Genomic DNA, 26,678 nt, shown 5'->3' with positions numbered 1-26,678 from the left:
ATTGAGTCGGTGATGCCATCCAACCATCTCGTCTTCTGTCGTTCCCTTCTCCCTTGCCCTCAATCTTTCCCCGCATCAGGGTCTTTTCCAGTGAGCTGGCTCTTCACATCAGGTGGCCAAAGTACTGGAGCTTCAGTGTGAGCACCAGTCCTTGCAGTGAATATTCAGGGTTGATCTCCTGGTTTGATCTTGCAGTCCAAGGGATTCAAAAGTCTTCTCTGGCATCACAGTTTGAAAGCATCAATTCTTCGGTGCTCAGCCTTCTTTATGGTCCAACTCTCACATCCATACATGACTCTTACTTCTTCAAAAAGTTTAGTAATATCGTATTTCACCAAGACTTAATGCATTGTTAAGCTTGGGAAACAGTATTGAAAGTGATTCTGGATGTGCTCAGATGGTTGGCATGAGTAAACACTTTATTTTTGGTTGTGCTGGGTCTTCGCTGCTGCTCAGAGGCTCTTTGGCGAGAGGGGCTACCCTTCGTCGCAGTGCACGGGCTTCTCACTGCAGTGGCTCCTCTTGTTGCAGAGCACAGGCTCCAGGCAGAGGGCTCCAGTAACCGTGGCGCACGGGCTTTAGTTGCTCCATGGCATACGGAGTCTTCCCAGACCAGGGATCGAACCCATGTCCCCTGCATCAGCAGGCGGGCTCTTACCCTCCGTACCACACCAGGGAAGTCCGAGAGTAAACTCTTTTTAGTGAGGACAGTGGGGGCGCATACAAGTGAGACTGGACAAATTGCCAGTGAACAGCAGTGTTAGCATTAGAACACAAATATCCCAACGCCAGTCAACATCTCTTGTCTACTATGGCTTACAACTTCTTTCTGTACAACCTCTTGCTACCCACCCAGCTAACATTTCCTTTTTTTTTTTTTTCCCAGTTGACTCCTCTGATAGCCTAACTTGTTTAACCCTTTCATGTTTACTGGATAAATCTAAGACTTTACATTTACCTCAAAGTACTGCTTTGGCTGCATCTCATCAAGTTTCAGTATGCAGTACTTTCACTGTCAGTTAACTTCTGGTTACTTAGTTCCCATTATTATTATTTAACTGAGTTAGTCATCTAGGCAACATTTTAACACTGTTCTGTATGGTACACTTCAATAGACTTTCTGAATATTGCTAGCTAAGGGAAAGTTAAATCATCATCACAGGGAGAGAGGGAATATTTTCAGTCCTTTCTTCCTGCTATGTACAATGAGCAAAAACATAATTATAGTATCTATAGGATGGAGTCTTCTGAGTACCAGAAAAAATGAGGCAGTATTTTAAAAAAGCCATAGGGTTCCTGTGAAACTAGAAAGATCTCACCTTCAGTAAAAAGAGTTTAAAGTGCCAGCAAAACAAGAAGCAGAGACACACCAGTAATAATGAGCTCACCTAACGCCCAGATCTTGGTTTCTAAATACCATTCCCTTAAAAGAAACCAAGGCTCCTAGAAGGAATGGCTGATTCTATAGGTAGCGGTTTCTTGAACTGTCACAAAGTGCTCTAAAATGCACTTACTGTAGATGAAGAAACGTCAAAGAAACATGAATCAACCTAAAAGTGCTCCCAAGGCCAAAGCTGGAATAACCTATGTGACCAAATAATGTGGTTTTGGATTATAACTCAAAATATAAAATAAATATACATGAATCTGAATTGATAGTGACTAGCTTCCAAACAGACCAGAGTAAGCAAAGGGGAAAAGAAACCTAACTTTGGAGTGGAGACCTGGCAAACACCACCATAACCACATAGTTAGGGTGAAACATCACCAGTGATGTCATGGGAGCATCACATACCCCCTGTTACGATATGAGAAGGGCACTTCACTTACAAAGTCTTTTTATCCCAAACTCATTACCTTAGTCTAATCATGTGGTGCTGGAGAAGACTCTTGAGAGTCCCTTGGACTGCAAGGAGATCCAACCAGTCCATCCTAAAGGAAATCAACCCTGAATATTCATTGGAAGGACTGATGCTGAAACTGAAACTCCAATACTTTGGCCACCTGATGAGAAGAGCTGACTCACTGGAAAAGACCCTGATGCTGGGAAAGATTGAGGGCAGGAGGAGAAGGGGGCGACAGAGGATGAGATGGTTGGATGGCATCACCGACTCAACAGACATGAGTGTGAGGAAACTCAGGGAGATAGTGATGGACAGGGAAGCCTGGCGTGCTACAATTCTTGGGGTTGCAACGAGTTGGATACAACTTATTGACTGAACAACAATCAGGAGAAAAACACCAGACAAACCCAACTGAGGAACATTCTACAAAATACCTGAGCAGTGACATCAAGGTCATGACATACAAGGAAAGATTAAAAAACTATCAGAGGCCAGAGGACACCAAGAATACGTGATGACTAAACACGATGTGCTATCCTGGATTGCATCCAGGAGAAAAAGGACAAAAAGGGCCGTTTCGTTCAGTCGCTCAGTCGTGTCCGACTCTTCCCGACCCCATGAATCGCAGCACACCAGGCCTCCCTGTCCATCACCAACTCCCGGAGTTCACTCAAACTCACATCTATCGAGTCAGTGATGCCATCCAGCCATCTCATCCTCTGTCGTCCTCTTCTCCTCCTGCCCCCAATCCCTCCCAGCATCAGAGTCTTTTCCAATGAGTCAACTCTTCGCATGAGGTGGCCAAAGTACTCGAGTTTCAGCTTTAGTATCATTCCTTCCAAAGAAATCTCAGGGCTAATCTCCTTCAGAATGGCCTGGTTGGATCTCCTTGCAGTCCAAGGGACTCTCAAGAGTCTTCTCCAACACCACAGTTCAAAAGCATCAATTCTTCGGTGCTCAGCTTTCTTCACAGTCCAACTCTCACATCCATACATGACCACTGGAAAAACCAGAGCCTTGACTAGATGAACCTTTGTTGGCAAAGTGATGTCTCTGCTTTTGAATATGCTATCTAGGTTGGTCATAACTTTCCTTCCAAGGAGTAAGCGTCTTTTAATTTCACTGCAATCACCATCTGCAGTGATTTTGGCAGTAGTGAAACCCAAGGTCTAGAGTTTAGTTCACAGCAAAGTACCAATGCTGGCTTCTTAGTTCTGATAAAGGTCCACTGGTAATGTAAGTGAAAGTCATTCAGTCGTGTCCAACTCTTTGTGAGCAAATGGATTGTACAGTTCATGGAATTCTCCAGGCCAGAGAATACTGGAGTGGGTAGCTGTTCCCTTCTCTAGATCTTCCCAAACCAGGGATCGAACCCAGGTCTCAAGCATTGTAGGTGGATTCTTTACCCGCTGAGCCACAAGGGAAGCCCCTGCTAATGGAAGACATTAATGATAACAGGGAATTAGATGAAAGGTACATGGGAATCTACTAGATTTGAAACTCTTCTATAAGCCTAAATTTATTTCAAATAATATATTCATTTTTTAAAAAAAACCTTGGCACGTGGTTTCTTTGACATAGGACTTCAGGATTTGGTAACACACAATGATGTCTTTTTGGGCATGGGGTGGGTGGTAATCCTAACACTAACAGGTAATCACTTTCCCTCTGAGGGATACCTGTGGCATCTGCAGCTAGTGAGCACATACTGGATCTCTCCGTAAACTGCTAGAGGATGTTGAGACTTATGGAGCTCAAGTGTATTGAATAGGAAAGGTAATCATCTATAAGACTAATAAATTGGGACTAGTGAGTAGAAAAGTGAAAGTGAAGTCATTCAGTCATGTCCGACTCTTTGCAACCCCATGGACTGTCTCCTACCAGGCTCCTCCATCCACAGGATTTTCCAGGCCAAGAGTACTGGAGTGGGTTGCGTTTCCTTCTCCAGGGGATCTTCCCAACCCAGGGATCAAACCCAGGTTTCCCGCATTGCAGACACTTAACCGTCTGAGGCACCAGGGAAGTTCTAGTGAGTAGGAGGGGCTCCACTTCAAGGCGTTTTTTACTCCTTAATGAGTAATTTTACTCTCATGACAAGTAAGTAGCCTCAAGCTGTTCAGGAAATCAATCACCATGTCCAAATGTGCCTCATTGGAGAGGACAAATAAAACCTGAAATGTCAGGGTATGCTGTAGTAGCCTCTAATTCATGCGGGAATTCCAACCCTAAGGACAAATGACTCAGGTAGCACTGAATGAGAGGTCTAAAGGACCAGAGCCCAGTTGCCCATGCTAGGATGCCTGGTAGGCTGCAGTCCATGGGGTCGCTAAGAGTCAGGCACGACTAAGCGACTTCACTTTCACTTTTCACTTTCACGCATTGGAGAAGGAAATGGCAACCCACTCCAGTGTTCTTGTCTGCAGAATCCCAGGGAAAGAGGGGCCTAGAGGGCTGCCGTTTATGGGGTCGCACAGAGTTGGACACGACTGAAGCGACTTAGCAGCACATCAAACTGTCAGGTTCCTGATGTTGCAAACACTTGTGAGGTTTGATCATCTGCTAAAATGCTGGATTGAAGGTCAAAACACACAGCAATACAATGTATGATTTCATCCATGTGAATCCACAGAAAGAGTAAGTGGCTCCCAGGGGCTGAGGAGAGTAGAGAATGAGGAGAGACGACTCAAGGATTACAGGTTCCTTTTTGGCTTGAGGAAAATATTCTGAAATCAGAGTAGTGACGGCTGCACAGTGGTGAACACAGTAAATTTCGTGTGGCTTTAGAAAGTCGTTCACTTTCGGCTACACCGGGTCTTTGTCCCCGATTGGGGTTCTAGTTAGGTTGAGCGGCGGCCCTCTTTCACTGTGGGGCACGGGCTTCTCATTGCAGTGGCTTCTCTTGCTGCAGAGCGCGGGCTCTAGGCTGCGCGGGCTTCAGGACTTGTGGCTCCCAAGCCCTGGAGCACAGGTTCAGGGCTTGTGGCCCACAGGCCGAGCTGCCCTGTGGCACGCGGAACCTTCCCGGACCAGGGTCTGAACCCATTTCCCCTGCACTGGCAGGCGGATTCTTTGTCACTGGACCAACAGGGAAGTCCTGGGTGTATTTTATAGTATGTGAACTATATCTCAGTTAGAAAAAAAAGGAACGCAAAAATGCTCCTCTCTTCAAAATGGGGAATGAAGGAGTGCATAAAGGCCAATAGCATGGTGAAAATTGAAAAACTGGATCCCTTTTTTTTTTAAAGAATAAAACTTAGGGAGTTCTCTGGCAGTCTAATGGTTAGGATTCTGCACGCTCACTCTATGCCAGGGTTCAGTCCCTGGTCGGGGGACTGAGCGCTGCAAACTGCACGGCACAGCCAAAAAGAAAAAAAAAAAAAGAACAAAACGTAAGTAATGAAACCACAGAATTACATCCACTAACCTAAGACTATTTTTTTCTAGCTTAGAATCCTTTTGACTGGAATGGAGCCACTTGAAAGAAAAAATGTCAAAAAACCCATGATGATAATTTGTTTGAAGAGCGTTTCTAGAACAGATACAACTATCTTTGGGCTAATAATTGTAAATAACCTACAGTGTATTTTGAAATGTTAAGAAAAGACAAAAACCAAATCAAAGATCTGCCAGCATAACAAAGGCAGACACTTCTTAGTGGGTCAGTATGCTGATGTAACATGTAAAATTCTAGCTTTCATTTTCCATAAAAAATGTGAGTTTCCATGAGAGTAAAGACTGTCTTATTCAGTTATACTTCTTGCACTTAGAACAGAGTAGATGCTCAATAAATATTTACTGAATGAAACAAGTTCATGATGCAGCTATGAACTGGCTTGTTGGTTTTCGCAAGAACTAAAATGAGTTTATTTTGAAAACTGGCATCATGTTCTTTTGCTACAAAGGGAAAAAAACTCATTTAAACTTAATGAAACACTGTAAGTTAGCTGGTTTGAATACAGGCATAGCGCACCTTCAGTGAACTTAATGGACCTCGTCCCAAAGTGAAGGAGCTTTAAAGCGGAAGCTGCAGGCGACTCAGCGCTGCCATGTCATCTATCACGTTAAACCAAACACCGCCAAACCTCCCTTTCAAGTAAGAAAACTGCAGAGAGAGGAAGAGTCATGACGGTGTTTCTGCACTTCAGCTGGTCCAACTGTGGATCAGTTATCCCACTCTGCTCATATTTTGCCATTAGTAACCTTGCTAACCCATCTAACATTCTGTATATAAAGCAACAAGTTACCCAGAAGTTACTTTGGAGTCTTCTCATCACGGTTCATGTTACAGATGAGACTGCAGACACTTATTTCTGTTACTGTACTACAGATGTTTATATGGCTGAAGCTTTTTTCAACCCTTGAATTATTTTCTCCCTGATATTCTTCTCTTTCCTCCAATCCTGACACTTGTCCGCATCTGAAGTACTGATGAACAGGTTATCACTGCTACCCGAAGTTCCTTCCTGGCTAGACCCCTGCAAACAACAGCCACTGATTTCCAGAAGGCAGTCCCCACCTTGCTTCCCCAGCCCCACCCCCACGCCCTGTGAGTGCTGCCAACACCTAGAACTACATCACAGTCAGGAGATTTCTGGCTCAGAATCCTCTGCACTTTGGTTCTGGCAGCTGTTAAAACTCAAAATAACATAGAATCGAGTTGCTTCTTCCAATGGAGGGCTCCCAGGCAGAGCCTGCGGTCAGACCCTGAACGAGCTTTTCAGGCTCCGTCTCTTATGACAGCGGCTGTCACCTGCCTGTCACAGGACTTTCAGGACTTGGTTCTTGGAGAACAGCCTTCGGCCACTTCACAGGGGGCTCTGGGGGCTCACGGAGGGGGATCCTGTGTTGTGTTCAACTACATCCTGAGAGAGAGAGCTTTTTACTGCTATGGAACATGTTGTTCTTGTGCATTACATGTCTCGCCAAGTCTCTTAACGTGAGCATTTCTTCAGAGATGGAAGCCAGAAGAACTCTGGTTATTCAGACACAAAATACAAGGCTGCGTATTTGGGAGCAGCTGGCTTTCTTCATAAATACATTTGTAGGGTGATGGCCTACAAACAATTGAAATGGAAAGCCACTTGTAGAGACAACAACTTCATCAAAGGGGAAAAGAAACGACACACACACACAAAACAAAGCACAGCACAGCACTCCAATACCTGTCAGAGAAACAAAGGCCCAAACCACAGTCCACTTTATACTCACCAGAATGGCTTGCATGAATCTGAAGCTGGGGTAAATGTGATTTTCACACGTGGTATTGGTTTGGTTTTAAACCACATGCTCACTTATTTTAAGAAGCGTAATGTAACTTTGGTTTCTTTAAAGGACATCTTTGGGTTTCTTAAGCACTGGAGGCAGTGATGATTTTAAAAGTCACTGGTATTGGTGGTTTCAAACGGAAGTGCTGTCCCTAACCCAAATGCATGCAGTGGGACACTCGGGGACTTAAAGTAGTGCTGCTGGGTCTGTTTCTACCAAGGATGTATTTTTGGTTGGTGTTGGAAAGAAGCATCCCTTGGGCTTCAGAGAAGCTCCCCTACCCAAGCATGAGTGCCCCCCTTTGCCCACAAAGTAGCTTGCCTTTTCCAAATGCAGACACATAGACACACACACTCTCCCCCGCCAAGCCCTCAGAAGCGATCCGGATTAGACAACACGTAGCCAGACGGCACCTCCCAGAGATGGGCGCACACGCAGCAGCTGTCAAAAGGAGAAGTCACTTTACTTTCTTTTAAACTTGCAATGTTTGCCTTTATTTTGTTCTTTATATTTTGAAAGTGAAAAGAAATAGTACTGAGTCAATTTCTTTTTGTTTTGTTTTTTTTTTTAAATATTTGTTCTATGTATTTACAAGCCTTAAAGTTGCTCTAAAGATTTCAAAAGTATTAAGAGTACTTTTCCCAGGGTAGCACTTTTTTTTTTGAATAATTCTTGGAGTTCTCTGGTCCACAGCATTTCTTTCTGTTCCAAGGTTATGTATGTTTTGATTACTATTGTGATTTTTTTATTTTCTGAAGCAAGCTGAGAGGCAGGCAGAAAGATCTGATGCCAAAAAAAAAAAAATCTTTCTTACCTTGTTCACCCCAAACCTTCTCAAATCTGGACTAAATACTATGCTTTAAAACAAACGTGAGGTGCATCTGAAGGGGAGGGAAATTTATTTCTCTGCTTTTCTATTATACAAGTTGTTTACAGAAACTGCAAATTAAAAAATTACACTGGCATTTGCAGTCCTTAAAATAAATTAAAAGTTCTCAACTTTTTTTTTTGTTTTTTTTTTTTGCTAAACAGATGTGTTTTTTTTTAAAGTATGAGTCCTCATTTAAAAAGAAAAGATTAAAACAGAAAATATTTTCTATAAATAATACATGTATTTTGGTTTTAGTGCTCCCGCCCTCAGGTTTGAAGTTTACTTTTTTTCCAGTACCTTTTTCCTCCATGATCACCTTTTTTTTTCTCTTTCCCCTTTCCCACTCGTGCACACGTGGGGGTTTCTGCGAGAATTGGCCTTGCTGCACTGTGATTGGCGAAGACGTGAAACTTTTTAAAAAAATACTTAAATTGTTTCTTTTCTTTCGTTTTGTGTATTTGAAGTTTTAGTTATCCTCAGACTCCTCTTCTGCTTCCCGCAGCCATGTGAAGAACGCCGTGACAGACTTCAGGGCCACACCCTTCCCATTCTGCTCTGCCGGGTCCTTGCTGCTCTCCCACTTGTAGAAGGCATCCTCAGAGATCACCTCCTCGTCATACAGGCAATCAAAAAACATCCGTAGCAAATCTGCAAGGAGGCGAAAGGAAACCATTGGTTTGGGGGCACTGTGGCTGTGAGGAGGCCACATTCCCATCCAGTGCAGGGAAGGAATTCCTGTGCAGGACGCCCCGTCAGGGCCAGGGCACCCGTGAGACTTCATCACACCCCCTCCTGACAGCCTAAGAGAAAAGCCACTTGTCTAAAGAATGCGAAAGGAGTCAGGCAGTCAGAACTAGTTCTTATTCCTATTATTTTATTCAACTTGAACTGTTTTCTGATATTACTGAGCTGTTTGATGTTACACAGTTTTCAACCTAAACACTTAAAAGTATAAGAATAATTCTTTAAACTTTCCTTTTGATACATTTTCTTTGAGATTTTACAATAAAACCGTCTAATTTTTACAAATTTTGGGAGGAAAAGGCAGAATGGACTTTCTCCCCTCTAATGTCGCTGTCAAAACGAAGAGAGTAATAATTCATATGAAAAACATGAGTAGAAACTATCTTGTCTGGATTTTATCCAGTGAAATGACAGCCATTATTTTCAGTGCCCAGATGATCTGGGCAATTTTAGTCCTCTGTTTTACAGTCATCATGGAAACTTAGCTTATATTATTGTTTTAAAAAGGACAGATTTATAGACAAAATATCTCTTCAGTTACACTCCAAGGACTGTTCCAATCCCTCCCTTTATATCCCAAAGGGACTTAACAACACTAGCCAAGAAGAAAAACTTTGCAGAAGTCACAACCTAAGGAAATGCCAAAGAATTACTTCAGTGCTATCTTTGAAATAGCCATATACTTACTGTCCACTTTCAGAAGTTTCAACTGAATTTTCAAGATTTAATATGATTCAATTAATTTACCAGATCACTAACACTTGGGTGTTCGGGTTACCTTATTTGTCTGGTTAGCCAGAATTAACTATAACTCTTAACCGAAAATTAGTCTAAAATGCCTTCATGTCTTCGCTGGCTATCTGAGGACTCTGACAAGGATCACCCTCTTTCATTATTAAGGCCTGGGTCCAAGAAGGTGAAAAGCTGTACCACACGGACGCTAAGGCTGCCTGCCCTGGACCCGCACTGCGCAACAGGGCAGCCGCTGACCATAGGGGTTGCTGACACTTAACATTCTAGGCTCAGTTCCTTAGTCACAGTAGCCACACTTAGGTGCTTGACTGACACGAGTGGTTCATGGCTGTCATGCGCTGCCTGACAGATACATTTCCATCCTGGCAGAGATTCTTATAAGACAGACATGCTGGAGAATGAGGATTCAATCTCCTCAGATAATATGAATAATATAAACTAGTCTTCTTGTCATTTTCTCATCAAAGTCAACCACTTAAAAACATTCATGTTTATCAAAGTTACAGGCTGAGTTTTGTCACTCAGGATGCTGCTATTGCCCACTGTTTAAAGTCCATCAAACCGTCTCTCGAGTGTTGCCCTGGATAAGCCTCACCCTTCAGCTGGGTTAACTGTAGCAAGAGGGAGACTTACTGGCAGGTTGATCAAGTTTTACTATTGATGCTTGTAGTGCATAAAGTGCTTGCAGTTCCTTCTCTGTATCTGAGTCTAGGTACTTGAGTAAGATCGGCACTCTCTGCTTGATAACAGCAGTGTCCACTCGGAAGGTCGAACAGTCGGCTGGAAGAGACAGAAGAACTGAGCATTAACACACACAGCTGTTTTCAGTTTTCTGAATCAGTAAGACATACATGACCCTGCAAGGAATTTTGAAACGCCAAATTTTCTAAAATTTCAATTAAAAACAAAACAGCTCTGCTGGATCTGTTGTGACACTGCTGCTGTTTTATGTTTTGGTTGTCTGGTTGTGAGGCATGTGGGATCCTAGCTCCCCAGTCAGGCGTCGAATCCACACCCCCTGCACTGGAGGGCGAAGTCCCGACCACTGGACCACCAGGAGAATCCATGAAATTCTTCCCGAAACAAACAAACAAACAAAAGTATGGAGGGGGATGGATTTAGAGTGCTGGGCTCCCTCAAGACTAGTGCACTCGGTTCTTTATCTTTAATCATAATTAAACAGGGACAGCAGTCTCATGACATTCCAAACCATAAAAACATTAAAAAGGAAACTGAAGAGAAATTAAACAGAGAGTTCATTTAAATCTCTTAAGAAGGGTAAAAGAATTAGAACCGTTGTATCATTACTAGCAGTTGTTGCTACTGTTCAGTCATTCAGTCCTGTCTGACTCCCTTTCGACCCCATGGACTGTAGCCTGCCAGGCTCCTCTGTCCATGGAATCCTCCAGGAAAGAATACTGGAATAGGTTGCTACTCCTTCTCCAGGGGATCTTCCCAACCCAGGGATCGAGCCCACGTCTCCTGCACGGGTAGGCAGGAGGCCTGAGCCACCAGGGAAGCGCCATCATCAGCAGGATGAGGACCAGCTGTGACAGCGGCAACCACCATCGGGTGTTTGATGGAAAATCTTGAATTATGAAGCTATCTCTATAATGATTCTGAACAACTTTTCAGCTGATACATTTTTTTTTTCTATTTCAGTGACAAAAATGTGGACTTTAATCCAAGACCAAGTGGATGATCTCATGAAGTATTAGTAAAAACTACGTGCAGCTTGGACCATTTAGAGTCTCCACTAATCTGACTCCTGTCTATGTAATTCATAAACATTCAATAATATTGTCTTATCGGGTCAACATAAAACAGGAGAAATAATTGGTATTTTCTTTCCCCACACATGAATTTACATAAAGTGGCTTTTCTTTTGAGATTAGTGACACTGGACAAGAATATTCAAATTGTTCATTTTAACTCATGAATGGAAGGCAGGGGAGCCTTTGAATGTGGGAGGTGAGAAGTAAAGGAAAAGTCCACACAGCAAACAGCCTCAGGAGCAGGCGCCAGCTTCCCGCTGAACTGCGGAACAGAAGGCCCCCAGCAGCTCTCACATCTGGGCTCGCTGCAGGCAGAGCAGCTATCTGCGCCCGCGGCCCAAGAAGCCAGGCCTGGCAGACAGAAATGGCATTCACTTGGCACAGGAACTGAGCCTTACAGTGCAACTGTTAAAGGTGATACAAACTCTGACCCACGTCGTCAGCAGCTGACATACGGGGGATTTTCAGATGTTGCCTTCAGAAATACTACTTACCTATAATAGCTGCTTTACAGACGGCTGTCATTAAAGCTCTAAGGAATGTAGGTGAACTCATCTGGCTTTCATCTAGATTAGCCTGCAATCCAAAGTAAATAGAATAGTTAAAGGTACCCTTGGCACACCAGAGGTATTATTTTCCCCTAAACCAGGCTTCATCTTGCACTAAGGGCACACGAGATCCCGTTCAACTTTTTAGTAGAAATTAGTCTTCTGATTCACCAGGAAATACTGGGACCATCGCCAGTTCTCCCTGAAAGTGCGCCATGTAGCAGTGCTCTGCTTCCGGGGAGCTGACCACTCCGTATCCTTTATTCATTCAGTTAAACAGTGCTGCGAACGATACACATCCGAAGCGCAACTGTTTAAAAGCATCTTCCCTTTTCAATAAATAAGCCATCTTACGATGGTCTATCCAAATCTACAAAGCTGAAAGAACAACTACTCCTCAACTACAGAGATTTTAAGGCCGACTTTGCTCAGGAGTATGCAACTACGTTTAGCTGTGCTAACACTGCTTTTTCATCTTAATTTTATTGTGAATTAGAGGCTAATGTCCGGAATTACCTCAAATAAACACCTCAGGTACTGCTGAGATAACTGTTCCTCTTTTCTGAGGATGGCAAAAACACATATTCAGAGGTAAGTTAAATAGAGTAAATAAGGTGGAGACCTTATTTTTTTAGTTTACTTCTCTTAAGATCTTATCTTTTTGCTATAAAATACTACACTAAACCAGATAAGCAAAAGAAGAAAACACACAAATGCAGCCATTTTCTAGGCATTTCAAATATTTTCCAGAGTTTATGTTCCTTATGCCTCTGAACAGAATTAATGCTTATCTCAGCTTCTTTTAATAGTTTAGAATACCATAGCACAGCACAGTATTTTCTACTGAGTCATTTTTAAAATAACTGGCTAGGAAAAATTAAAAATGCCATTTAAAAAGGTATGTGTTAGAAAGCTAAGAATTTCAAAGATATTTAGAGATCAGTTTAATGTTTATGAATTTTAGAACTGATGTAGATTAATGAGTATCTCTCTCTTTGCTGAATACCTAACCTCACATTATCACTTGGGAGGAACTGGTGGTTTCTTGAAAGCAGAGTTAAGAGGGGTTAACAAGTCAGATGGCTAGCTCTACAGGATACTGGCAGAGCTGAACACAGAGGGCCAGGCCACCTTTTGCTACTGATCTCGTCCCACAGGACGAGAAACATGTGGTGATATTGCTAATAGCTAAGGCTGAGAATAACGTGGGGTAAGAGCTACGTAGAAAAGATTTCATAATGGTTTATGTTTTATATGGTTTATGCTCGTGTACCTCTTTAAATAACATACAGGCTGAAGCCAAGGCTGGCCTAGCCCTGGAAATTACTTCTGCAAAGTCTGAACAATTATTTTTGAATAAATGAGAGAATAAAAACACACCATTACTCTTCGGCTCAACAATACTTTATAAACAGGTTTTAGAGCTATTTCAGCTGAGTATAAAATCCCCAAAGGATCAGATTTCAAGCAGAGTCGGAGAAAAACAAATTCAGTTCAGTTCAGTTGCTCAGTCATGTTCAACTCTGCGACCCCATGAATCACAGCATGCCAGGCCTCCCTGTCCATCACCAACAGCTAGATGTAATTACTGATAGATGATAACACTTCGAAACCATGTGACTGTCTCTTCCATTTCAAAGAAACAAACTGTGTATCTTTTCTACCAAATAAAGCCAGACACTGTAATTCTAGTATTCAAGAACAGAAAAGACATGAAGAAAAGTATCAAGAACACTAAAGATGAAGCAAAGATATTAACAAAAATGTGCAAGAACCGTAAGGAAAATGGGTCTGCTAACTGGAAACGATAAGCCAAGTGAGATTACTGTGTGGTAGGATCAGACCCACAGCAACAAGCACCTTCGATGCACTGTGCGCTCGGTGACCACGGTGACGTTTTTGTTTCCTTGATCCTTTTTCAAAATTCACCTTTATTAGGTATCATTTACATTCATTAAAATTTACCCTTTGTCTTATTTTTAAGGAGAATAACTGTTGGTCTGGGATAAGCTAAATAAAGACTACTATTTAAAAAAGCAGGCCCCAACGTGGATGAAGAGGTGAAAACAGCATCATTTGGCAATATATGAGAAATAAAAGACCAAACTGCTGAAATGAAAGAGAATAATGTTCAGTATGCAAATATTGACCTGACTTCTAAAACATAAAAGAAGGTATCTGAGGTCAATAATATACCAGAAAGCCTGATACTAATTCTATCCTAAAATCTACAACAAACTATCATATGAATGGTTTTAAAGTCTTACAGAGGAAAGAGATGGTTATGCTAAGAATAAATAAGGACAAAGAAAACCAACTCGTGCTAAACTACCCTCCTCTCCTTTTCTGATATGATCACCATATGGCAGCCCCGATGGATAGAGCTTTAACTTTTCCAGAGTTTAGCAAGACATCTGACAAATTATAACAGGTATTCCCTTGTAATAATAAACAAGTTAACAGCTGAAATGTCCACCGGGATGGCAATGAGATCTGGTCCTAAAAAGTATGCTGCTTTGTCCCTGGTCCTACTCTACTCACACACTTTGCCCATAACTTGAGTGAGTGCAAAGTTGACATAGTAATCAAATGCAGAGTGAAAAAGATACAGAGTGAAAAAGATGGCAAGCAAAATGGATGACCAAATTAGAATCCAAAATGTACTGACAAGACTTCTAAAAAAGTGTCTAATTTAAGAAGGTAAATCTAAATAGAACTAAATGTTTAAAACACTATTTTGGCTCAAAAATCAAATGTATAAGTTTGGCATGGAAGAAATGACTGACCTGTAGAACATAAATGAGTGAACACTACAAGACTGAATGGACTGGTCTGGGTTCACTGTGGTGAGTCTGCCAGAAGCACAGGTTAAAGAAGAAAACAAAGAACGCCGAAGCACCACCGAACTCTGTGCTGCTGGGCCACTGCAGACGAGCATGCTCAGTGCACACGTGCCACTCTGAGAGGCGTGTTCCAAATGCAGGTTATGTTTGTATGAGGATAACCAGACAAGGGCCTGGATACCAAGTTTTTAAGAAGGAATGAAAGAACCTGGAGGAGGAGTCAGGAATATATCCTATTGGCTATTATAAATTACTTAAAAAATATTCCCAATTAGGTGAGGTGATAGACTGTCCCAAAGACAGGAGGGAAAATAGGTTAAAAAAATTATAAGAAGCTTCATTATTTCTCAACGCCTGGAAATGGTTAAAGAAACAACAACCCATTAGAAGAACTACAAAACAAGAGTTATACAAGATGGAGAGAACTAGATTAGCCCCCTATGGCTTTCTTTCAACTGGGATTAGTATATGATTCCATGAAAATGTGCACAAAAAAAACACATCTACATAAACAAAAGTTAATATTTAAAGGAATACAATAACAAGTTAAATACAGACATGATCAATGGACTCTACAACACAAGATTTTAAGGTATGTTATGAAAAGGTAAGCCAGCACATTTCATAATAATTACGTATTGCTTATTAATTTTATCCAAGATAGTATCTAAAATGTGAGAACATGAGAAAGAAATGCATATTTTTGATGGTAAAATGTCGTGTATGGACGAAACTACTGAGAGACCCAGAAAAATGGCTTATGTTGTGAATATTTTTACTTGACTTTATAAAAGACTAAGAATCTTTAGTCTTTATACCTCTACCCAGTCAAAGATCTGTTCATCATTTGCCTTGTCCTCAATAATGAGTTTCTCGAGTCGCTTATACAGCTCTTCGGCAGAGAGTTCTTTCTTCAAAAGTGCTTCGGAGGAACAGGAACTGTCAGACTCTAAAAAGTCCAACTTCTGAAACATACAAAGTTAAACATATGAAAATAATTCAATATTATCACCCTGTGAAGAAAACAAAGTCATGGGCCATCTCTTCTATTTCACGTGGAAGCACAATGATTAGCAGAAGCCGTTCTGTACTTATGGTTCTGGAAGATTCTAAACGCATTATTCTTCTGAATATACCATTTGTTTTATACTGAGTATCTCTGATTCTTCTTAAAAACACGCTTACTTTTCTTCCAAAACATTCTGAGCTTCAGTCTTCATTTTCAATATGTCTGATCCACAATATTAGACTCAAGTGTACAGTACAGTGATCTGACTTCTGTATATACTGTGAAATGACCACCACGGTAAGCCCAGTCATTCTCTGTCACCTTACAAAGTCAGTACAATGCTACTGACTGTACTCTCCAAGCTGCACATTACACACTCCCATAACCGGCTTATTTGGTAACTGGAAGTTTGCACCTCTTGACCCCCCCTTCACCTATTTCACCTCTGCCAAGCCCTCTGCTCTGGCAACCACCTACCCCTTCGCTCCGTCTATGGGTTTTTATTTGTTCTGTGGCTCCCATGTGCAAGTGAAACCAGGCGGTGTTTGTCTTTCTCTTTGCTTATTTCACTTAACCTCATACCTGTGGGTGCTTCGGTCTTGCTCTCGGCTGTGACACAGCTCTAAGGCAGGGCAGGTGCACCAGCAAGGCAGCCTATGATTAACATCACTATGGCCACAGAGCAGCTGTCCAAAACTCTGTACCTTTAGTTTTGGCAAGTCCTTCAAACACCTCCTGACCATGCTGAACCCAAGTGTGAAAAATGATGCCATGACTGTTTAACTCTTTGGTGAGTATTAAAAAAAAATCAATAATCAAAGTGATATTTCATTTTCTAGGGTATAAGACCATGAGGTATGTAAGTATGCTTTGCTTTATACAGCTTCTCCATGCAAAACCCATAACGATTAAAATACTAAACATTATTTACAAATTTTTCTCTAATATCATAGAAGACTCATATATATTCCGGTATCCTCCTTGGATCCACAAATCAAAAATTACCTGGAATTCTGTGAAAAAAATTCATTGTTTTAATTATCTTTTGTACCACCTTTAAATAACATATTCCTATAAAGCTTCAGAAACATTATTCAGTATCACAATTTTTCTGATTCAACATTGATAAATGCGTTAACTATCACATTTCAATATACATACAAAATCACAAGATGATGGCCATAAGTTCTTTTAAGAACAGGCAACTGATTTTTCATAACCTGAAACACTCTCCAAATTTGTTTCAACATTACTTTAGATGTTAGGATACCTATACAGAATACCTCTTTAACCTACCCTACACCTACACAGACAATTGGAGGTCTGGGAGCAACGAACATTAATAGCAAACTTAAACATTAATTACACTGCTCCTAAATAAAAAAAATCTAAAAATGTGAAAGTGAGTCTTTACCATGGCTTAACGAAGTCAGAAATATCAATAACCTCAGATATGCAGATGACACCACCCTTATGGCAGAAAGTGAAGAGGAACTAAAAAGCCTCTTGATGAAAGTGAAAGTGGAGAGTGAAAAAGTTGGCTTTAAGCTCAACATTCAGAAAACAAAGATCATGGCATCTGGTCCCATTACTTCATGGTTAATAGATGGGGAAACGGTGGAAACAGTGTCAGACTTTATTTTTTTGGGCTCCAAAATCACTGCAGATGGTGACTGCAGCCATGAAATTAAAAGACGCTTACTCCTTGGAAGGAAAGTTATGACCAACCTAGATAGCATATTGAAAAGCAGAGACAAAAAGGTTCGTCTAGTCAAGGCTATGGTTTTTCCTGTGGTCATGTATGGATGTGAGAGTTGGACTGTGAAGAAGCCTGAGCGCCGAAGAATTGATGCTTTTGAACTGTGGTGTTGGAGAAGACTCTTGAGAGTCCCTTGGACTGCAAGGAGATCCAACCAGGCCATTCTGAAGGAGATCAGCCCTGGGATTTCTTTGGAAGGAATGATGCTAAAGCTGAAACTCCAGTACTTTGGCCACCTCATGCGAAGAGTTGATTCACTGGAAAAGACTCTGATGCTGGGAGGGATTGGGGGCAGGAGGAGAAGGGGACGACAGAGGATGAGATGGCTGGATGGCATCACTGACTCGATGGACGTTAAGTCTCAGTGAACTCCGGGAGTTGGTGATGGACAGGGAGGCCTGGCGTGCTGCAGTTCATGGGGTCACAAAGAGTCGGACACGACTGAGCGACTGAACTGAACTGAACTGAACTGAATGAAGTCAGTGGTAAGCTGTGAAGTTTAGCTTGTTCACTGGAGAGAAACATTTATCCCTCAGAATCCCTGTGTTTCTCTGCAAGCCATCTAATCTTCCTAGAACCTAGGAAGGCTGGGCTTCAAATTTATGGATCAGCTCATCACTATCTCTTATAGAATGTACTAGGGTTCCCAGAAAAAGGGCATTACATCAGCCATTTTAGAAGAAAGCTAAAAGTCAAGGTAAGGATGGCCAAGTTTTCTGAGGCCTCATTTTTCTGTTTTCTAAACATTTTTATAAATAACAACATTATGCATAGTTGACTGAGTTCCTCTCTATGCTCAGTGCTTCTTAAACATTCTTTTTTAATCCTCATATAAGTTCTGTAAGACAGATATTATAATAAGCATTTCATAGGTAAGGAATCTGAAGCTTAGAGAAATCAAGTAATTTTAAAGTCTTAAGTGGGAGAAAACTGGAATCTGAACCCAGGTTTATCTGACTTCAAATAAGGGGGCCACACGTTTTCCTTTCTCTTGTACACAATCCTAGAAGCACAAACGCTGGGCCTCACGGGAATTCCATGAGAAATCATCCTTATGCAGCTGCTTTCGTAAGTTATATCTTTATTCAATGTATGCCCATTAACACGTATTTATTATTTTATGGATTTGCCTTTTAAATCATCATTCAGTAAACAGAAAGGAGTTATAAATGGAAAACAAAGCACTGCTGATCTGTATTTATCTGTGGGTCCCCTTTGCCAGTTACCTCCATTTCTTCGCATGGCTGCGGGTTATCTCCTAGTGTCCCTTTGCTTCAACCTGAAAGGCTCAGTTTAGGACGGCAGGTCTAACTAACTTAGTCTTTATCTGGGAATGTCTTCATATCTTCCTCACTTTTGTAGGAAACATTGCAGATATATTAACAGTCTTTAAATTCTAGAACTTTAAGTATATCATTCCAATGTCTCCCACTATCATAGTTTCTGATGAGAAACTGGCTGTTAATTTTATTGAGGCTTCTTTGTATGCGATGAGTCACTTTTCTTCTTGATGCTTTCGATATTTCTTCTTTGTTTTTGTCTTTGAAAAGTTTCACTGAATCTTGTGAAACCAAGTTTATCCTGCTTGGAGTTTGCTGAAATTCATTTGGGAAATTTTCAACCATTATTTCTTTAAATATTTTCTTCTGTCCCTTTCTCTCTTCTCTGGGGCTCTGTTATGATATACCGACATGCTTGATACTGTCCCCTAAGTCCTTAGACTCTTCATTTTTCTTGATTCTTTTTTCTTTCTGCTCCTCAAACTGAGTAATTTCTTCTTTTAAAGCCTTTTATATATTAAATGGATTAATTTTTCAATATGTATTATAATTAAAAGCTTTTTAAAAAATAAACTATAGGGACACTTTTAAAAACTCAATGATATTCAGTTTCATGTAACAATGCCAGAAATTTCATTGGGAAAACAATTAATAAAAGGTGTATCTGCAAATATTAAAGATGGATTTTCATCATAGTAAATCAGTGTTGAATCAGTGATTCCTGACTGAGCAATTTCAACTGTGCTGCTTTATCTAAATCAATCACTGATTGATTCGTCTGTTCAAACCTGCTACTGAAACATTCTAGTTAATTTTTCATTTCGGCTGTTGTCACTTTTCAGTTTCTATTTGGTTCCTTTTTATAATTTCTACCTCTTTACTGGTATTCCCAGCTTGTTCAGTTCATCATTTTGATTTCCTTTATCTCTTCCTCCATGGTTTTCTTTAGTAACTGGAGCACAGGTAAAGCCCTTGTCTAGTAAGCCCAGTGTCTGGGCTTCCCCAGGGATGCTTTCTGCCAGTTTCTTTTTTCCCTTTGAAAGAGCTGTATTTTCCTGTTTCTTTGCATACTTTACAATTTTTTGTTGAAAACCAGACCTTGCAATGTACTAAGTCTTGACATCAGATTCTCTTTTACCTAGGAACTGCTGATGTTGTAGTTATGTGTTAATTTAGTGACTTTCTGACCAGGACCATATTCCTTCTTTTGTGTGGTTACTGAAATCTCTGATCCACTATCTCCGCTGTCAGCCAGTGACTTTTCAGAAATCTCAGTGACCATCTGGATCCGAGGAGAAAGAGAGAGGTATGGCGGAGACTCAGATGTGTTCAGTTTAAGCTTCTGTAACAGACCCCGTCTGAGAAGCCGCTTCAGAATGAGAGGTGGAAACAACATCCAGGTCCTGAGATGGGTCCCTGGTGAAGTGGTAGGCAGATTAACAGACACAGCACCAGTCTTTGCAGGACAAGGTCGTTATTGCTCAATCTGGCACCAGAAAGACAGAACGACTGTCCTTTCAGCTATCTACCACAGAGCTGGAGGCTGCTAGGTCTCTAGGCAAAATTCCAAAATCCCTGAAATTTACCACACTCTTTTTCCATCAAGCATTGTCCTGGTTCTGGTAGTGCATTTGTTCCACTCGACTCCATAATTTCAAAATAGCTGTTACTAACTGTCCCAGCTCAACAGCTGTTTCAGCAGAGGGGCTAACTCTGGATCTTCTCATTTCTTCATCTTTTCTACATCCATACATTGGTTTTATAATTTTAAATTAACCTTATATTCCTGTGACAAACCTACCTGGTTATGATGTATCGTGTTTTTTGTTGTTGTTAGATGTGACTTGTCCAAATTTTGTTGACAACAAATTTAGTCAACAAAATTTTCTCTATGTTAATTAGGAATTAGTCTATAGTTCTCTTTTCTTGAAATGCCTTTGTTTAGTCTTGTTATCAATGTAATGCTGGCCTCATAGAATGAGTTGGAAAACGGTCTCTCCTGTTCAAGCTTTGGAAGAATTAGTATGAAAGTTTTGCAAAACCGGCATTACTTTTTCCTTTAACGTCTGGTAGAACTCATCAGTGAACTCATCCGAGCCTGGAGTGTTTTTTGTGCGGACATTTTTAACTACTAAAATTTCTTTCATACTCATGTTATCTGTTTTTCTTCTTGCTCTATTAGCTTTTTCTTGCTCAAGAAATTTACTCATTTCAACTAAGTTGATGTGTTTATGTTATTACGTGTAGAATATGTACAATGTCACCTCTCTCATTCTTTTTATTAGAAATTTGTGCCTTATCTTTTATTTTTCCTGCTTAGTGTAGCTAGGGGTTTATCAACTTTATCTTCTCAAAGAACCAGCTTTTGACTTCAGTGACTCTTCTTTATTGTTCTTCTCTTTCACTGATTTCTGCTCTGATTTTTGTTATTGCCTTTTGAGTTTTATTTGCTCTTCCTTTTTCTAATTTTGTAAGGTTAAAGCTGAAGTTAATGATTTGTGATCTTACTTCTTTTCTACATCAGGTGTTCAGTGCTAAAAACTTCACTCTAATACTGCTTCAGTTGTATCCCACAGATTTTTATGGGCTGTGTTTTCACTTTCATCCAGTATAAAATATTTTTAAAATATCTTTTATGATTTATTTGACTCATGGGTTATTTAGAAGTGTATTACTAAGTTTCTAAATATATGTTGCCCTTCTTCTTCTTAAAGGTTAGCTTATTTGGAAGTCAACTCTAGAACAACTCATTTTCTCAGTACTTTAAAATTATTCCACCATCTTTTATTGTCATTTTTGTAACACTTTGATTGACAGTATACAATTGGGTTTTCATTGTTGTTATTACAAAATTTGTTTTTCCTTTGGAGATAATATGCTTCTTCTTTCTAGCTACTTTAAAATCTTTTCTTTTTTTCTTTCTTGATATTATGCAGTTTCACTAAAATGTAACTATTCTATGTGGTATACATATGCTTTCTACAGATTCATGTATTTTTCAGTTCTGGAAAAGTCTTAGCCACAATCTCTTTAAATAATGACTCTTCTCCATTCTATTTTCCCTTTTAGGATTCCAATTAGACACATTACAGACTTTCTCTTTCTAGCCCCTAAATTTTATTAACATCTATCAGAATTCTCCCTAGTTTCTTCTCTTTTTATATCTGCCCAATCATCTTTGCTCCTTTTTGTGACTCTTCTTTATAAAATAGTGTTATTTTATGAGTTGCTGCTAAGTCGCTCAGTCATGTCCGACTCTGTGTGACCCCATAGATGGCAGCCCACCAGGCTCCCCGGTCCCTGGGATTCTCCAGGCAAGAACACTGGAGTGGGTTGCCATTTCCTTCTCCAATGCATGAAAGTGAAAATGAAAGTGAAGTCACTCTGTCATGTATGACTCTCAGTGACTCCATGGACTACAGCCTACCAGGCTCCTCCATCCATGGGATTTTCCAGGCAAGAGTACTGGAGTGGGGTGCCATTGCCTTCTCCGATATTATGAATTATCATTCTATTATTTCAAGTCTCCACAGTCTAAATCCTGCATTTATGGCCTGTTTACTCTCATTCTTGGTTACTTATTTCATTATATGTTACATGAACTCTAAGTGTTAACTCATACATTTGGATACTGTTAATTTGTAGAAAATAAGAGGTAAGTTGAGTGTGTTTTCTCCAAAGAGCATTTTGGTTCGGTGCTTCGTGGAGCTGGGTTACTACTGAACTAGGGCCATGTCAGCTTCTTCTGGACCTTTGGGAGCACTCCAGGTGGGATTAGGCAACGTGCCCTTCACATGTGCTTGTGAAGAGAAGCCCACCAGGCTTCTCTGTCCATGGGGATTCTCACATGTGCTTACTGCTCAGAATTCAGATTTCATCTTTGGCTTTTCCCCCTGTTATTCTTTTTGTTACTTGGAAGTTTTTTCCATGTTCTATGATCCCAGCAATGAAAGACAAATTATGCCTCATGTAGGCTTTTATTATCATGGCAGGAGTGCTCCTTAGTATATCTAGTTTAAAACCAAAAGAAAGCTAAAATCCACTGTGAATCTAATGTCTTTATCCAACTTAAAATATACATGCTTTAAAATCATTTTCAGATTGCTTTATTATTTTCTTTTAACCTAAGAGTGACTTTTTTCTCCTTATTGCTGAATTTGTAGGCTATCTTAGCAGTTATTTTCCTCAGATGTTTTAGGATTTTGATTTGCAGGATAATTTTGAGAAGAATTTTTTTTTGTTTTAGGACCAGATTGTATCGATTGTGGAGCCTTCTGCCTTATTGTGGATTTCTGGATCCAGTTACTAAGTCAGTAGGCAGCTTAGCTAAGGTTCTGTCTATAAGACTGTACCTACCTTCCTAACACTTATTTATTGATTTTCCACTTAGTGACATGCAGTAAGCCTGTCTCCAATCTTGTACCTTGTAAGGGGCTATTACCCTACAGAAATACCTTCTGACTTGTCTCTGCTTTCAGACCCAGAGCTCAGAAGACCTGCAGCTTTAGCCCTATCACTCCTGCTTTATTTATCGATTTCATTCCTGGTTCATGGACACATGTAACTTGTTTTCAAAATGTGTCTAATTTCTTAAATCTTTATTTTTTATCTATCATCTAATGAATGCATAGACAAAAAGCCATGAGGTTGTTAAAAGTTCCCAGATGAGAACTGTGATTGGTTCCGTCCGACAAGAGATCAGAAAATATTTCTCCTTAGGAAACACGAGTCTTTTTGAGGGTAAAGTGGCCTTAAAGTATAGACTTAAAATGACATCTTGACCATGATTCCTATTTTGGTCTAATTTTAAAAACTGGGGGCTTCCCTAGTGACTTGGACAGTAAAGAATCCGCCTGCTATGTAGGAGACCTGGGTTCAATCCCTGGGTTGGGAAGACTCCCTGGAGAAGTGAATGGCTACCCATTCTAGTATTCTTGCCTGGAGAATTCCATGGACAGAGAAGCCTGGCAGATTACAGTCCATGGGGTCACAAAGAGTGGGACACAACTGAGCAATTTTAACTTTCACTTAATAACTGGAATATTGATGTAATTACTTTTATCTCCTCTAAGAAACAGACCAACTACTATCAAACAGGAGGTATAAACCTTGCTCCTACTCACCTGCTCCAAGAGAAAATTATGTACATCTTCCCCTTCTGGTAAAAAGTCCTTCCAGCTGAGGTCAGCCTCCCTCCATAGGGCTCCCACTTTCTTATGGCTCTAAAACAGAGATTAAGTTCAGTTCATTTACTTCTACATTGAAAGGAGGAAAAACAAGTCAAGAGTGCAAAACTGTGAAGGCTAAAAAAACTCAAACTTTTCCTTGTGTTGACATGAAGTTAATTTCTTAGGATTCTCAGCTTTTAAGCTGAGATGTCTAAATGTACATAAATGTAGTGGAAAGTGAAGTACAGTTGATTAAGGTTCGATAATTTCTTTTACCAGATGACTAATCTGGGGATCGGCAAGCTTGGTGTTTGGTGTTTTTTTGAATATAATCATCTAAAAAGAGTTTAATTCACACAACTTATAAATTCAAAACTGCCTCTTTTCCTGGACAGTGCTCTATGCATTGGTGACTAAAGCTACTCAATACGCCTTGCTGGAAGTCCTCTTCATAGTAGGTTACCATTATGCTACTTAACATGAGAAGGATTAAGGAAGTCATTGCTCCTGAACAAGGAATGAGAATTATTTCAAGGGCAAGAAGTGCAAGGTTGAGCCCAACAAACAGCAGAGAAGAGCTGCTGTCAGTTGGAAAACTGATGAGGAGGTTAAGTCCACTCCCTGAACCAAGTCACAGTGATAAAGGAAAGCGTCAGGCTTTGAGGCTGCAACTGTCATCTAAGGAACACGTACTAGTTACTTCACAGGCTAATTTGCCCAGGGCATAGCTGATAACCTGGCAGAGCTAGGATTTTAACTCTAGGTTAATTTCAGAGTTTATGTTCTATGAGAATTTTGTTTTAGTTAGGAAAAGTGAGAACCTGCTTTCTGTTTCTACAAATAAATCTTAACAAGAATTTGAATTTTAAGGGATGAAGTCAAATAGGTAGAAGAGGAGGAGAAAATTCTCAATCTAGAAATTAGGGTTCAATAAAAACTTCAGTGCCATCAAGCAAGGGGTATTAATAATATATATAGATAATCAGCTAGAACTAGAGACTCTTCAGTATACCTATCTACGAGTAATTATCACACAAATTAGATACAGGGGAACTTCTGCAGATTTAGACAGAGAAATGATAAGCTGTTTTGTTTTGGTTTTTATCAGTGCCTACAAAACAGTAAATTCTATCATCCTAGTATCTCTTGCTCTGGTATGAATAAGTCAGGAAACACTCTAGAACTTTTCAAGGGAGTTGTTTTGTTTTGATGCTTCTCACCCCAGGAGTTACATCACCTCCCTCTTTGGGAAGCTATACCACTTTTCCAAACCTCTTAACCTCTAATATAGCACGGACACAATGTTTTGGTTAAGATTTGTCTGTCTCCCCTTCCAGTCTATAAATTCTTTGAAGGTTTAGTCATCTTTGTAGACTAAAATCCTGGCAAAGGGCTTTGCAGAGAATTATGCAGTAATTCTAAATAAATTCTAAAATAAATGTAACTTTAAGATAGAAATTCACAATCCTGCGGAATCATTTTCACCGCCTATTTCTTTTTTCCATTAAAAAATCATTTTATTGAAGTACAGTTAATTTACCATGTTGCATGAATTTCTGCTGTACAGCAAAGTGATTCAGTTACATGTATACATACACACGGTCTTCTTCATACTCTTTTCCATTATAGTTTATCACAGGATATTGATACTTCCCTGAACTATACAGGAGGTCCTCACTGTTTATCCATTATGTGCACAGCAGTTTGCATCTGCCAACCCAGACTCCCGACCCATCTCCCCCTCCCCTTGGCAACCACAAGCCCCTTCTCTATTCTGAAAGTCTGTTTCTATCACAGAGATAAGTTCATTTGTGTTTTAGATTCCATGTATAAGTGATATCAATGTGAATTTTTACCACCTATTTCTAATCAGATTACTTAGCTTTAATCCAAAAATAATAAAATCAATCATTTCATGAATCTCATCTTTCTCTGAAAGTGGAGGAGTTTTAATCAAAATCTATTATAATAAAGTATAAATAATATAGCCATTTTGCTTCAAGAGAAAATAAATTAAAACACATCTTGAGATTCTTTAAATTTTACCAAATCTAGCTGAGATTAGATAATTTCTTCCCAAATTACTAGAGAACAGAAAGGCAAATATACCTTTGGAAGAAACTAGACTGAACCAGAGACCTCACTTTTTCCCCCTCCCCAAATAATAGAAGTTAACAGAATTACTTACACAGCGATACCCAAGTTATTCACAGATAAACCAAGATCAAAATCATGACACTTCCTAATACACTGCTAAGTCCAACACTAAGTTTAACGCTCACCATTTGTTTGCATAGAAGGTGCAATATTTCAGAAATCAAGATTCCAGCTCTTCCAACAGGAAGTAAAGGTTTGCAAAATTCTCTGTAAAAGATACAAGTAGTGCTTAAGTACCTCTGAACAAATTCTGTTTTAAAAAACAGGCAAACAAAGTGTGCAACCTAAATAATACTGGGAAAGTCCAAGCTCCAGAACATGCTCAAAGTAATAATTTTCAGCAGAAGTAGTTCAGAGACCTCGGGTTTTTATGCCTCACTGAGAAGCTGGAAAGAGGCTTTACAATTCCTGGGTTTTGCCTTTTTCTCTGTTTCAGTGATAAAAGCAATGCAGAGATCAGTCTCACTTACTCTGTTTATGTAAGTTCCACTTTAAGCTGAAAGGAGAGAAGCACCTTAGGTAACAGGAAGGTGTGAAGCTTGCTTATGAAATATGTTTAAGAAAGGAAGCTTTTCTTTAGAATATGGATGAAACAGAAAGGAACCAATTTTCCCATAGTCTAAATCAGTATTTCACAAACTATGTTCCACAGTACATTAACA

At 40.1% G+C, this 26,678-nt stretch overlaps 1 protein-coding gene across 5 annotated transcripts in view; it reads right to left on the bottom strand.

Moving 5' to 3' along the window:
* Positions 1–7,669: 7,669 nt before the first annotated feature.
* Positions 7,670–26,678, bottom strand: part of EIF4G3 (eukaryotic translation initiation factor 4 gamma 3) — a 301,001-nt gene continuing 281,992 nt past the window's right edge. For all 5 annotated transcript variants that reach the window (XM_027521372.1, XM_027521381.1, XM_027521391.1 and 2 more), the window contains 6 exons: positions 26,142–26,223; positions 23,815–23,913; positions 15,462–15,608; positions 11,747–11,828; positions 10,111–10,257; positions 7,670–8,628 (listed from right to left, as the gene is read on the bottom strand). In XM_027521372.1, coding sequence (XP_027377173.1) covers positions 8,447–8,628; positions 10,111–10,257; positions 11,747–11,828; positions 15,462–15,608; positions 23,815–23,913; positions 26,142–26,223 — 739 coding nt within the window. In that variant the 3' untranslated portion in view covers positions 7,670–8,446. The remainder of the gene's footprint in view (positions 8,629–10,110; positions 10,258–11,746; positions 11,829–15,461; positions 15,609–23,814; positions 23,914–26,141; positions 26,224–26,678) is intronic.

The sequence above is a fragment of the Bos indicus x Bos taurus genome, chromosome 2 (genome assembly GCF_003369695.1).
Source record: "Bos indicus x Bos taurus breed Angus x Brahman F1 hybrid chromosome 2, Bos_hybrid_MaternalHap_v2.0, whole genome shotgun sequence".
NCBI classification, from domain to species: Eukaryota; Metazoa; Chordata; class Mammalia; order Artiodactyla; family Bovidae; genus Bos; species Bos indicus x Bos taurus.
This window is presented reverse-complemented; position numbering and strand designations above follow the sequence as displayed.